The following is a 13,353-nucleotide window of genomic DNA, read 5'->3' as shown; positions in this document are numbered from 1 at the left end:
ATAGTCGTGATGGCAAAACTAGCTATAATATAATTTGGATTACTGCTCTTTAGTATCATCTTAGGAGATAATTAAAAAAAGCCCATTTATACAGGCACACACGCAAAAAGTATTAAAACACATTTTTTAAATAACTTTATTAAAGATTGCTTACTTATCAAAGCTGAGTTTTCCTCTTCGAAATATTAGACTTGGTCATACTAAGCTTGGATATAATTTATTTCTCATCGTCTATATATAGCTTGTAAAGTGGAAATTGATTAATGTTTGTTTACACAACAAACGGTGTCACCACAACAGATTGTAGTGCGCCATCAAGTATCACACAAACATAGGTTACTATTATTTGACGTATAAACAAGCAGAGCCCCTTGTAGCGTGTTATCTTCCAATCAAAAGCCTGAGAGGCAATGACCCAACATCTAACTACATTGTTGATCCGGAGAGAAAGGTTTCAATGCTCTTGAGGCAAGAAAAACTAACAATATACATAAACTGTATTTTCTTATAAAATGCTACTAGTGCATTATAATGCTGTCTTTTCTTATTTTGAGCATATATCAGCTACTCTGTCCATATAGCCTTTGATACTGTATCCAACTCTGAAGCCATTGCTGTTATAGTTAGTCTACTAGAATAACCGTCTTTAACTATGTTTCTAATAACTGTGGGTTTATTATCTATTTACTATATACTATATAGTACAATTCCATTTATATATAGTATCATGTGCTCGCATACTAAGTTCTATTATTAGAATAATGATCTGTTTACTTGCTGCTGTTTTTTTCATTGTTTTTAGTTGAACTTTCTGTATTTTACATAAAAAAGCTGCTACATTCTATTTGGATAGCTTCATAGCACTATGTTTTAACATGTAATTTATTGTGGTAAAATATACTAAGAGCCACTCATTTATGGCCATATATTACATACTATAGAAGAATATATGCAGTCTTTATATGTAAACTGTGAAAAGCAAGGTCTTTTAAAGTTCTAATAGAGATAATAGTGCATGTAAGCTGATTGCTAGCTTTATTCTTATTAAAGATGGATGTGCACATAAAAATTGGGAATCATTTTATGCGTAAGAACTCGCTTATATCAGATGTAATTTGAAATATTTTTCCAATTCCTGATAGTTTTTCATGCTATCACTGTCGTTCTCTGTGCACAAGTTGGTTTTTTCTTTTTTTAAAACAGACATAACTGTACTTGAATATATACGGTAAGACTTTAGTTTGGAGCTAACATCTTGAGATAAATAGCTAAAGTTTATAAAGTTATAAGCCATCTTAATAATCTCTGGTGTACTCTCTGAGTCGTCACATGCATATATAAACCAAACGATATATACAAAATCAAGATCGTCTGTATACTTTTGGTTTTTGGTTTTCTCAAGTGTAGATCGAAGCTGTTCAAATCTTCTTGGTGTGCCCGCCCTTGCCATAAGATTAAATAATTTCCTAGACATTGGCTCTACTGATAATAAATAATACATGTTTGCATTATCCGTACCTAGCTTTACATAGTTATTTATGCACTTAACTGCGAGGGAGTCTGAGTCCTGATTTAGAATATATAAATGAATCTTAACTAGTTCTGAACCAGTGATTTTTATCTCCTCCAGCTCCTGCCTCGCCTCATATTCAAGCTTTGGATAGTTTGCCTGTCTTTCTGAATGATATAAAAAATATTTCATGATCTCTCGCCATGTTGCAGGATCGTTTAGTGGAATACTGCCTATAACATTTGCAGTAAAGCGCACTATAGGGTCATTTGGAGGCAGGTCTTTATCAATCGAGTAGATTACACACCGCATTGCAATAAAAGACATGCACTTAACACCAACAAGCTTTTCGAGTAGGAATATTTTAAATACATTATTGTATCCGCTGTTTAGAATTACATCTATACTCTTCATAAGAGATTCTGTCATCTCAAAGCTGTCTTTCCTTAGATTTTTCATTTCTCTACTAATGTACTGGCTGGTGATATATCCCATATAGCTGTCTATGCTTCTATATAGCTCCTTTACATCTTCATATTTTTCTTCAATACGCACAGACACTGGAGAGGATAGAAGAACATCAAGAGTAGCATGTTTGGGCTTTAAGCCCAAAGTAATTCCATTCTCTCGATTATCATACATGTACATAGCGTCAATGTCAGCAAAAATGTCCTGTTCTCCATCTGACCTGCGCCCAAGCACCATATACCGGCACTTCACCATGATAGACTTATTCTGTGAAAGTGATATAAAAATTGATTCTATTTTAGACTCAATATAGTCTTTATCGTCTTTTTTAAGGCTTCTTATTTTGCATGCATCTTCTATATACTTAACTAGCTCCAGCGCGTCTGTCTTCTGGCCTGTTATTTCTGCAATAACCCGAAAGACATTTGAAAGCCCAGAGAGAATCTCATTTTTTGGGTGCTTGTAGCTGATGCTTTCATTCTTTAAGCAAGCAACAACCTTACACCACTCCTTGTGCATTTCAAAGTCTGTTGTTTCTGTTGGCTTGGGATACTTTTTGAAGAAGTCTCTCAACTCATCACTTACTTCCGTTCCCATGTGGTCTGTCTCATACCTTCCTGTCTCTGGATTATATGCCAGACAGCAGAAAATTCCAAGAAGGGCAGACTCTACACAGTTACTGTAGTATAAGAATTGGTCCTTCTCAAAGCCCGACTTGTCTAGTTTATACTGTGGTACTCTAGTGTACTGCGGCAACTGGCTAGGGTTATAGAAGGGAAATGATGCATCTTCATGCGTGGTCCTTGCAAGATCACAGAAAGACGAAATGTACTCCATCTGTGCATGAAGGGCATCTTTTACTAGGAAAAGCCTATCAAACACATCCTTTTTCTCCTTAAAGGAATCTTGGCAAGCATGGTCAGTCATTTGGTCAATAAACAGTTCATACACTGCCTCTACAAAGCTCCTATAGTTCTTGAAATTGTCAATAAATTCATATATGTATGTCTGTATAAGGAAGCCTGCATTATTCAGAAAATTTCCTTTGTTAAATTCCCTCTTGCTGGTAGGCATTGCAAATTCACCTCCTTTTTTTAACAGTCTGCTGTCTCTATAGTGCTTATAGAAGCCGACTATTTTTTCTGTTTCGCTCTGGTAGATTCTATCACTTTTCTTTTGAGTAACTGGATCAATCCAAGCAGAGTGCATGTCTACATTCACAAATACTCTTCCCTTGCACTTCTTACTTTTTATGACAAGGCTCTTTTTTTCTCCCATTTTATCTACATCTATTTCAATGTCAACTCCTTCTGAGAGAAGCAGCAGCGCAGCAAGAATGTACTTTGCATCTTTTTTGACATGCTCTGCTCTCAGAAAGTTTGTAAGTGCATTTGGCCTGCCTGCCTCAATGGAAAGACTTCCATCCACAGAAGGAAACATCTTTATGAGCTGTGCGTGATATCTGATAAGATATTTACCTGCTGGGGTCTTCTTACACAAGTCTTTATATACCTTGTCTTTAACCGGTGTTCTTTCGAAGACCCACCCTTCGGGGCTACTGAAAGCTTCCTTATTCTTCCTCATGCTGTAGTCTGTTTCTATTTCAGATGAATAAAAACGCTTGTTATACATATATCCATTTCGGGCGTTCACATATCCGTGCATCAGATTTAATGGTCCTTCTGGATTAATAAATACATCCTGCTCATCTCCTAGCTGAATATTTTTGATGTTACTTACGTCTTCTATGTCCATTCGTGCAAAAATACACTGTAAACTTGCTAATAAACTCGTAACTGTTTTGTATTTCATTAAAAGCAGGGCTTTTAAAGTATAAAAAGAATTTAATTTTAATAAACCGTTTTTTCATTTGGATCATTCAGGATCCCACACCACATGCAATTTTTTTTCTAGTCTAGAAAAACTCACAGAAATAGTACTAATAGTTAGAAATATCATAAAATGATACTACTCTCGATATTTTATCCCCATTAGACTTCTATTTCAGAGATAAAACATTTTGCAACTATATACTATGGTCTGTTGAAGCAATACGTGCATGCGCTTGCAATCCAAATTTGATGTATTTGCGTATTCATATATATACACTGAAAATAGTATAAAGCACTTTGTAATTAGTATGCTGCTTATAATAAAAATATCTCTTTGTCTCTGAATATCATAAAGTCTGAATAGACATAATCTGTATGTTGGCCTATGCATATTTGCTTGCCTACATCCACTCATTTCGTTCTTTATTAAATCTCTCCATGGTTTTAAGACTATCTAATAATTCTCTCTCTTATTGTGCTTCCTTATTCATGGTTCTCTGGTTTGTGCTACTTTTTTGATTTTCCTGTGCTATCGTCTTTTTATTGCTAAAACATGTCTATTCGATAATTGTTGTAGTATAAAAGCTCTATATACTTTATTTTTTAAAAAAATAGGCGTATAGAAATAGAAGAGTTTATAAATAAAAAGAAAATAATAGAGGCTAGGCGACCAGATGGAATAGATTTCAGGGATATGTGTATGAAAAAATATATACGAAAGACATTACAGCACTAGGGCTTGTCAATTATCGAATTTCTATACATAATCATAAGACTTAGTATGTCATTTCACTAGTATTGCTATGGGCTGCAAATTTTACTTACCAGTATGCTGCATATACTAAACATACAGGGCCATTTTGTAGAACTACTTATAATGCATGAAGAGAGTTGAAAAGTTCAAATATTTTAATAAATATAAACACATATTTGAAGTAAAACCAAAAAGTTAATACACAGTGCCAAATTATGGAAAAAAACAGAAAGTTTTATGCAGGAAAAAGAAATTTCTTGGTCTAGGTGTTTTAATAAAGGGAAGGATTCTCATCAAGTAAAAAATCTTGATTATTGAAGTAGATAAGTGTGTCAAAATTACCATTCCTTCGGAAATTTTGGTTATATCAACAGGGGGTCCTAAAGCAAAAAGATAGCGATGGCAAAATCTTCACCATCTCGAAATCAGACTCTGACTATAAAGAAATATACGATTCTGCAAAGTCAGAAACAACAATCCCAGCGATAGACGCAAGATATGAATAAAATTTCTTCTTTAAACAAGATGTTATCCTTATTGGGTTATTACTTCTAGGCTATGACGCTTTCTCCCTTATCGCACTCCAATAAGAAAAAATAGATATGGAGAATTTAGCAATGATTTCAAGCAACATATGAATTCTTAATAATAGTTAGCAGATACTTATGTATAACGTGCTAGGAAATAGAAGGCCCTTAGCCAGAATATAGTGGCCTAATAGGAACACCATTTTGGTGTGCGAAGAACTGATCTCTTCAAAGTATTATTTACTGCTATATATGCTGTATGCATTCTTGAGTGTTCTTGTATTTTGTATCTTCGCAAATGACAGAAATACCACACCCAAAATAAATTACATTCTATAATGCAAATAAATATTGCAACTCAAATATATGCTCACTTAGATATTTTTTATGTAGGCGTATGCATGCATTTTATTCACTGCTTTATATTTTTACTACAATAATAAAGTAGTAAGAATAGAAAATTAAAAAATAGAGAATAGAATAGTGAGAATTGTATCAGCATATGCAACACATGAAGAACACGGGAAAATACCCTATTTATAAAACTTAAAAATCTGTGGAAGCACAGAAAAACACATATACTTCATATGCTGCAGTTGAATGTGTAATTGTGATTGATTTAAGAAGAAAGCTATGTAGATGAAGTACTATGCATACATAGAAACATCACACAATGAAATCATTAAAATTATTATTATTTAATTTTCGAGAAATTTTCCTTTAATTACATATAAACATAGAGCGCAGTAAAGTTTGATATGGATTTTCTTAGAGATTAAAAATAAGAAATTAAAAATAAGATATGACTGAAACAAAGAAAAGCACACATAGTATGCGGAAAAAAATAAAGACTGCTATTAAGAAGTTCACAGTAGGAAAAAAGGCTCTAAAAGCTACAGAGGCCCCCAAAAATGATGATATTTCAGACGAGGAGGCAAAGATAACAGAGCTAGAAGAGACTTGGGTGAGTGCAGCTCCATACTCTGGACAATATGACAGAAAGCCACATATCATTGCATTCCTATCTAAGATTGAAGCAAGAACTGAGATAGACTCAGAAAGGATTGATATCTTTGCACAGGAGGCAAAAGGAGAAATCAGCCAGTGGTGGGTGCGGCTAACAGTAAAGCCACAGAAGTGGAAAGATCTAAGAAGTTGGGTTATTGAGGATATGGATGGCATAGAGGGAATAAAGCGCCTTCGCGAGGGACAGACAAGAAACTCAAACTATTATTAATTAACTGGAGTGCACTGGATGCCATTTGTTAGAGCTGCTTATTCTTTTATCTACATGCGTCTTTCATAACATAAGGTTATTAGTAAGGCTTTGTAGTGAGATACTTATAAGAAAACTTAATAAATGTTTATTCAGATCACATGGGCTATATTTTCATACCAAGAACAGCTAAAATATGTCTTGGGCGGCCCAGCCATTAGTACTTTCGGAACTATATATTTTTTCTTAACCAGAATTAGCAAGTTTATATACGTATTAAAAGAGCTAGAGCAAAAGCAGAAGCATGAAGAAAGCGCGCTGCATTATATATGCTCCATGCCACAGTACATCAGCACACAAAGCGTTTAGTGTCTAAACCTCTATTACAAGAGTCTATCATTTTAATCTTCATGGGCGCATCCAATTAACTCTTCCTCTATTGAAAGAGCTTTCAAAGAGAGTTTAAGTACAAAAGATTTTTATGCACTTTGTGCTAAACATTATTATGGATGCAAGCGTGTGCTTGTTCATTTAGTATATATTTGTAAGAGAATTCTGCTGCGCCTTCAAACTACATATCAAAGGATACTGCATGAAAATACAGATATGCATAGAGACTTAAATCTTGTATGCAAGAGACATAGTGACAAAGTAATGACATGTATAGCTATTTAATAGCTAGCTGCAGTTTTCATAAATCACTGGTGCTTTCTATTTACTGCACAATTTAGAGCTATATTTATAGAAATCTTCTCTGCTATAAATAAGAATGTAATAAAAAGCTCTTTTGTGCATAAAAGCTTAAAACAAGTAGAGTTGAAGAGAATACCTCTTTCAAATTTGATATACAGAAGTATATAAGCATCTGAATACTAACAATTTTGATAATTTACTTATTTATGATGCTTTAGCAGTCAGTTCGCTACTCTAACGTTGACTCATCCACAGTTAGAACAGTGAGCAGTGGATAGTCAATTTCTGGAAGCTGTCCTTTGCTAAAAAAGGGCGTGTTTGTATCTTCTTCTACCCATTCTGCATTTCCAGACTCATCGTCATCGCTTTCCTCTGACTCTTTATCTATACTTTCTCCATCCTCTTCAATCCACTCTTCTTCTGAATCGTATAAATACTCCTCTGGCTGAAGTATTTTTCGTATTGTGTTTCTTGTGTGTAAAATATTTGGGGCATATGTGCTTGGCTTGACTGCATAGAAGGATGGCCGAATTTGTCCATGTATCTGATAAAACACCATTCGCACAGGCTTGCTTATCTCTTTGCAGAGCCGTATTGTAGTCACTTTTCCATAGAATCTACCTGGGTATTTTATAGACAGGCCGTTTGTGAGCAGCCCGGCCTTTTCGCCACTTCTCTTTGTCATGAACGAAAGAAGATTGGTTTTTGCTGTTTTGTGCTCTTCAGATGGGGGCACCTTAGTTGGAGGCTGCGTTGACCCATTTAGTGGCTTCTTCTTGGGGCACTTCAGTATGTCCTCTGACAAGGATACTCGCGCTCTTTTGATAGCAGGGTTATTCTCTTTCTGGTCGCTTTTCAGAGTATCAATTAGCTTTCTTCTGGCTTTATATGATACGCTGCTTTTGCTGATTTCATTGTTATCTATAACAACAAAATGCTTTTGGAGCACAGACTGTGATGCATTCGCTATTCCTACCTGCTGATCGCTTGGCTTGTATCTAGATAGCTCAGTTTTGAGGACCCTTGCATGGGTGGTTTCTATCCACTTTTTTGTCCACTCCATGAACTCCTCTTTAGTTGGGATGCTTTCATGTCTGCAGCTATAAAAATATTCATACGCGCTCTCCGTCAAGAATGACAGCAAGCAGGTGTTCTCATGTATAGGTAGCAAATCACTGAAAAGATTCATCAGAGTTTTGCTTGGGAAGATATCCTTCGAGGCTTTAAACGCAATGAGCATTTGTAAAGCATCAATGCTAAACCGCAAGTTCATAAAATATTTACAAAAGACAGAAATTAATCTGAAAATACTAAGCCAGGGTAGACTTTATAGACTAAGAAATAAACAAAAGCCAATCGCAGGCAGAAAATAAATCACATACAAACTTTATTATTAGACAGTCCAGGATTATTATATGCCCTTTAATAGTCCATTTATTTAGAGCTATCAAAATCTACATAATTATAAAGCACTAATATGACACTCACATAATGCTATGCGCCTTTTATGTGCATAAGAATTTTGGCAAATGCTCTAAAGCAAACGAATATGCTCTGTGCACACTGAACCTATTAACTTTTTATGTTTTTGGATGTGCATATAGGCCTATACGAGAGTGTTGGGTCAAACTTTGGGTCAATGGATAGCCTTCGTAAAGACTCAATAACTCCATCCATTTTGTTGACTTTATGCATCTGCTTAAGAAGCATTGGTCCGTGAATTGCATCCATTAGCAAATCTGAAAAGACATCGCATTTTCCTTCTATCCAGTAGTCAAAGTAAATCTGCATAGGCTTAGCAGGTGGCTCAATCCCCACATACACTCTAATCCCTTGATTGGTCTTAACTGTCTTACTTAGTGTTTTGAGCAGATTTTTCACTCCATATACCTTCAAGCTAGTGCCCATGACAATAAGCAGCGATGTATCTTTTTCTTTAGTGACTGCCTCCGCTGTTTTAAAAGTATCATGCGGCCCTCCATACAGCACAATGTCTGGAAGAAGAGTCCCGATGGGACAGCGTCTTTTCCCTTCCTCTATCCGCTTGGCATTTCTTTTTACGCATACTGTGCATTTAATTCTCTTAGCCAGATCATATTCAAGAATATATGGAGTGCAGTGGTGGCAGTGTGTGCAAAGCAGATTTTCTAAGCTTCCATGAAGATAATGTATGTTTTCTGATATCCCAGCCTTCTGCTCCAATCCATCAATGTTCTGTGTGTATATGGTTGATTTGTGCATTCTCTGTACATGCGTAAGCATTTTATGTGTAGGGGTGGGGAGAACAGTGGCAAGTGCTGTTTTTAGCCTTGAAATTAAGTCTATGTATATCTCCATAGCCTGCTCATTGCCATGCACTATTGAGTATGTAAATATGTCTTCCCCTGAATATCCATACTTCTTTTTAATCTCTTTAAACAGGCCGTTCTCTGATCTAAAGTCTGGAATGCCTGCAGATGTAGAAATACCTGCGCCTGTTATAAAGGATGTCTTTGTTTTTCTTAGCAAAGAGGCCAGCTTAAGGTATAGAAATGCACATTCAATATTTAAAGTCTTCATCCTCAGCGCTTTGCATAAAAATTAAAATAATATCAACATGCTAGCTTTTCTATAGAAAAGCGTATTATAAGTGTTTTCCTTTGCATGCAACTTTTTCTTTGAGCATACCAGCACAAATAAATAACAATACCCTACCCTCTTGTCTAAAGAAATACATTTAATGAGGATAACTTTCTGCACTTACTAGAAATATATTTTATATATGAATAGAATTGATAGCTATAAAGTTAGTTTATCCCTACCGCATCATAAGATTTATATACTTTAGGAATGCAAATAGAAAAAATAATAAGCTATGAGCATATATACCTATGCAGATGCATGCATGTAACATAGTTAGTAGAAGAGTCAAGCATGTGGCAGCGTGCATATACTAGCTAAAGTTTAAGTGTTAGCAATGCATAGAAGTGGCAATTTTGAGGCTGTGCAGTTCAAACACCTGTATAGCTGGTCTATACTTGAATATGCCAAGTCCCACGTAGAATATTAAGTAAATAGCCATTTTTTGCATAGCTAAGAGTAGCATCTACGCAAAGCATTGTCTAGCTATACATATTAGCCAGATACAGCATTTAAATGCATAGTAATACTAAGTATATGTATACACACTTTCATTAGCTTAGCCAACATGCAGAAGTCCGCTTAGTATTGGAACAGCTTTATATGCTAGCTTCTGATTATTTACTGTGCTGCATGTGCACTAAAATAGCAATGCTCATCTGTGCCAACTAAACATCTTTTTTCCATTGTGCATAAAGCGGTAAGCATCTTTTTACATTCTATAAATGTCCAAAATATTTCTATTTTTGTGCTATATGCGATTTGCTTCTGTAATAAAGAAAGTTCTCGCGAAAGACAAAAGACTAAAGATAGTTATACTAGGCCCAGACAATGCAGGAAAAACATCTCTTCTACAGGCATATCTAAACCAGAATATAGCTGACATTGAGCCTACGTATGGATACCAGATAATAAAGACAGAGAGAGAAATAGAAGAAACCAAGTATCATCTGGAAATATTAGATATAGGAGGACAAAAGTCAATACGTGCATATTGGGACACATACTACTCTGGTGTAGATGGTGTGCTTTTCGTGTATGATACATATGGAACAGAGGAGTATAAAAGTATTATTGAAAGCACTGTAAGCCATCCAACTTTGCAAGACACAGAGTTTTTGTGCGCATCAAACAAATGTGATGACTTAAGTGTAGCAGAGGCACAGGGCACTAAGTACATACAGATAGTTAAAAGTGAGATAAAGGGCGAGCAGGCTCCGAGTTTTGACTTTATGGCAGAGGCAGAAAACAGAAAGGCCCCAAAAAACAATAGCAGTATAGAAATTAAAGAAATAGAAATAGTTTACACCTCAGCAAAGAAACATGTTAATGTAGACAGAGTATTTTATACACTTATACAAAATATTTTAAAAAAAGAGAAGAATGTCGTTCTGCAATAAATGCATGAATCGCTTGTCCGTTGAGATAATAAATTCTAGAAGCATATTCCACTGTGAAGAGTGCAACTATAGAAAGGAAGTACCAGGCATATTTAGAACCCGAACCAAGCTCTCTCCAAAGATTGAGTTGGTAGAGCAGGCCAAGCCAAACGAACTTCCAGAAAGGAATACTCTCTGCCCAGAGTGCTCATGTGAAACTGCCAATTACTACCAGATGCAAACAAGAAGTGCAGATGAGCCAATGACCATATTTAACACATGTACACAGTGTAAGCACACATGGAGAGAGTAGCTGACATTTACATGCTTGTCAAGCATTCGCACAACGATACAGAGTGAGATAGTTTTAATATTATATATTATACTCTGTAACATAACATAAAATCATTCAATTATTATAGGCATGTACTGTATAGTTTTAAAATAAAGAGTATGCAGAAAAATTACTAGTTTCCTTTAAAGAGATCTAAGAGTAGAGAGTGTTTAAAATAAAATGATTGCAACAGAACCATTCGCAACAAGCAATTGTAAGATAGATATAAACAATATATGCGTTCAAAAAGGACACATAGAACAAAATGGCGTAGATAGGCATACTAATAACTACAGCAAAGACATCCTCAAGAGCTCAATAAATGTTTCTCGTGCACAAAAATATCACCATAACTGAGCCTTCCTAAATAAGCATTAAGCTTAGTCATACTAAATTAAAGATGATTTATTTCTCGCCTCCATTTATAATAATAGTTCGGAACTACAACCAGCACTATGCCCATACGAAAAAAATAATCATTGCAAACGCGGAGGGAAGTAACTCAGAAAGATACAAAGTATAATCCATACTCTCTACGCTGCTGAGCCAGAAGGAGGTTTCATCCCCTCAAGGAGGAGAAAACCAGAAACCATTATGATTTTGCAAGGACATGTATATTAGCATATGCCAGAAGAACCTACAATAATACGCACGCAGATCAAAGAAAATAGTCTTCTATTTCGGGTTTACCATTTCAAACTTGTCAGTCTTAGATTTTCTTTCAAATAAATAGTCTTTGGTAGAATCATTGACTTTTTCATAAGATGTGCCTGTTTGTTTATCTAAGCCAGTTTCAGTATTTTCTTTGAACTTCTCTGATACAGTTAGAGATATGTTCTTTAATTCTAATCTCAAAACTTCTTTAAACTTCTCACTAAACATTTCAAAAGAATCTGTACTCATTTCGTATAACTTATTTGATTCAATACATATATTCTTCACAGTGTTTGTATCCCCAGAGTACTCAAATATTTTACTTAAAAACATATATGCAAAATTAAATTGGGCGCCTTGTCCCCCTTCCATATGCATATATATAGTTTCTACATCTGAACACTCTGTGAATGGATAAGATATGCCCTGAAGTGCATTAGTAATTGCCTCGCAAGGTTCTACGTCTAAACATGGTTTTATCTCCACTATTTTAGTCTTCTTATCAATGCTGAAATTTATACTATATGCTGAAGAAGTATCTTCTTGTAAAATACTACAAAACATGACATTTATAGTAGCCTCCTCTTTAACATTTAGTTTGCTTATTCCTAAGTCATTGTATAACTTTCCATCAATATGAATATCCAATGCAGTTAGTTGTGCTCCTATTTTCATGTTGTTTTCTACCAAGAGTGATACTCCATTATTTGGCAAATCATTTTTCTCATCTAGTTGTTGCAAAGTAGGATTTAAAAGGTCTACTTTTTCTTGTATTTCGTTTATGTTTTCTTCATTTAGTTCTTCTGTAGATGAGTACCTGATTTTGTATAGTTTAAGAGTATGTAGGCTCTTCATTTTTTCTAAGAATCCGAAATCCGGCTCCTTTTCAAAGGCAGTATTACTAAGGTCAAATATTTTAATCTTGTCTAGACACTTTATGTTATTAATAACAGAGCTTGGAATAAAATTAATGCTTCTTATATAAAGCTCTAAATATTTATCTCTTGGGCCCAATGATTGAAGAATTTTCTGTGCACTCGTGCTGTCTATATCATGCATGTCTATTTTCTGAATATTTGACAAATTTAGTTCAGGCGTACTGTCTTCTAGTATTTTAGTTTGTTTTCCAAGCTCTAAAACTTGGAGATTCTTCATCTCAGAAATAGCTCTTAGTGCATCGATAGAAACCACTGTATTTTCAAGACAGAGATTCTTTATATTGCGTAGCAATTCACTGAAGGAAAAAACCCCAGAATCCTTATCTGTTAGAGAAAAGCCTTCTATTTTTAATTTATCTAGAGAGCCATTTTTCCTGTTATAGTAGCCCAATAACAAGCGATGCATATACTTATCTTCTTTAAATAAAG

General features: G+C 35.0%; 7 protein-coding genes across 7 annotated transcripts; 3 read left to right on the top strand and 4 right to left on the bottom strand.

The window, feature by feature from the left end:
* Window positions 1-1,099: 1,099 nt before the first annotated feature.
* On the bottom strand, window positions 1,100-3,733 carry NESG_02267 (uncharacterized protein; the record flags this gene model as incomplete). Its single annotated transcript, XM_053049876.1, has 1 exon — window positions 1,100-3,733. One exon carries the CDS (start codon window positions 3,731-3,733, stop codon window positions 1,100-1,102), a length of 2,634 nt encoding a protein of 877 aa, XP_052904047.1.
* Window positions 3,734-5,893: 2,160 nt separating this feature from the next.
* On the top strand, window positions 5,894-6,328 carry NESG_02266 (uncharacterized protein; the record flags this gene model as incomplete). Its single annotated transcript, XM_053049875.1, has 1 exon — window positions 5,894-6,328. The coding sequence occupies one exon, from the start codon at window positions 5,894-5,896 to the stop codon at window positions 6,326-6,328; it is 435 nt and encodes a 144-aa protein (XP_052904046.1).
* Window positions 6,329-7,229: 901 nt separating this feature from the next.
* On the bottom strand, window positions 7,230-8,273 carry NESG_02265 (uncharacterized protein; the record flags this gene model as incomplete). The annotated part of the gene is made up of 1 exon (XM_053049874.1): window positions 7,230-8,273. One exon carries the CDS (start codon window positions 8,271-8,273, stop codon window positions 7,230-7,232), a length of 1,044 nt encoding a protein of 347 aa, XP_052904045.1.
* A 299-nt stretch (window positions 8,274-8,572) lies between these two features.
* NESG_02264 (uncharacterized protein) lies at window positions 8,573-9,559 on the bottom strand (the record flags this gene model as incomplete). Its single annotated transcript, XM_053049873.1, has 1 exon — window positions 8,573-9,559. One exon carries the CDS (start codon window positions 9,557-9,559, stop codon window positions 8,573-8,575), a length of 987 nt encoding a protein of 328 aa, XP_052904044.1.
* An 815-nt stretch (window positions 9,560-10,374) lies between these two features.
* On the top strand, window positions 10,375-11,019 carry NESG_02263 (uncharacterized protein; the record flags this gene model as incomplete). Its single annotated transcript, XM_053049872.1, has 1 exon — window positions 10,375-11,019. One exon carries the CDS (start codon window positions 10,375-10,377, stop codon window positions 11,017-11,019), a length of 645 nt encoding a protein of 214 aa, XP_052904043.1.
* Window positions 11,003-11,311, top strand: NESG_02262 (uncharacterized protein; the record flags this gene model as incomplete). The annotated part of the gene is made up of 1 exon (XM_053049871.1): window positions 11,003-11,311. The coding sequence occupies one exon, from the start codon at window positions 11,003-11,005 to the stop codon at window positions 11,309-11,311; it is 309 nt and encodes a 102-aa protein (XP_052904042.1).
* A 696-nt stretch (window positions 11,312-12,007) lies between these two features.
* NESG_02261 (uncharacterized protein) lies at window positions 12,008-13,351 on the bottom strand (the record flags this gene model as incomplete). The annotated part of the gene is made up of 1 exon (XM_053049870.1): window positions 12,008-13,351. A coding segment is annotated over one exon (1,344 nt), but the record flags the coding sequence as incomplete, so codon positions are not given.
* Between the last annotated feature and the right edge of the window lie 2 nt (window positions 13,352-13,353).

This window comes from Nematocida ausubeli (genome assembly GCF_000738915.1).
Source record: "Nematocida ausubeli strain ERTm6 chromosome Unknown supercont2.5, whole genome shotgun sequence".
Lineage (NCBI taxonomy): Eukaryota > Fungi > Microsporidia > Nematocida > Nematocida ausubeli.
The sequence above is the reverse complement of the archived record's forward strand: the minus strand, read 5'-3'. Positions and strand labels throughout refer to the sequence as shown.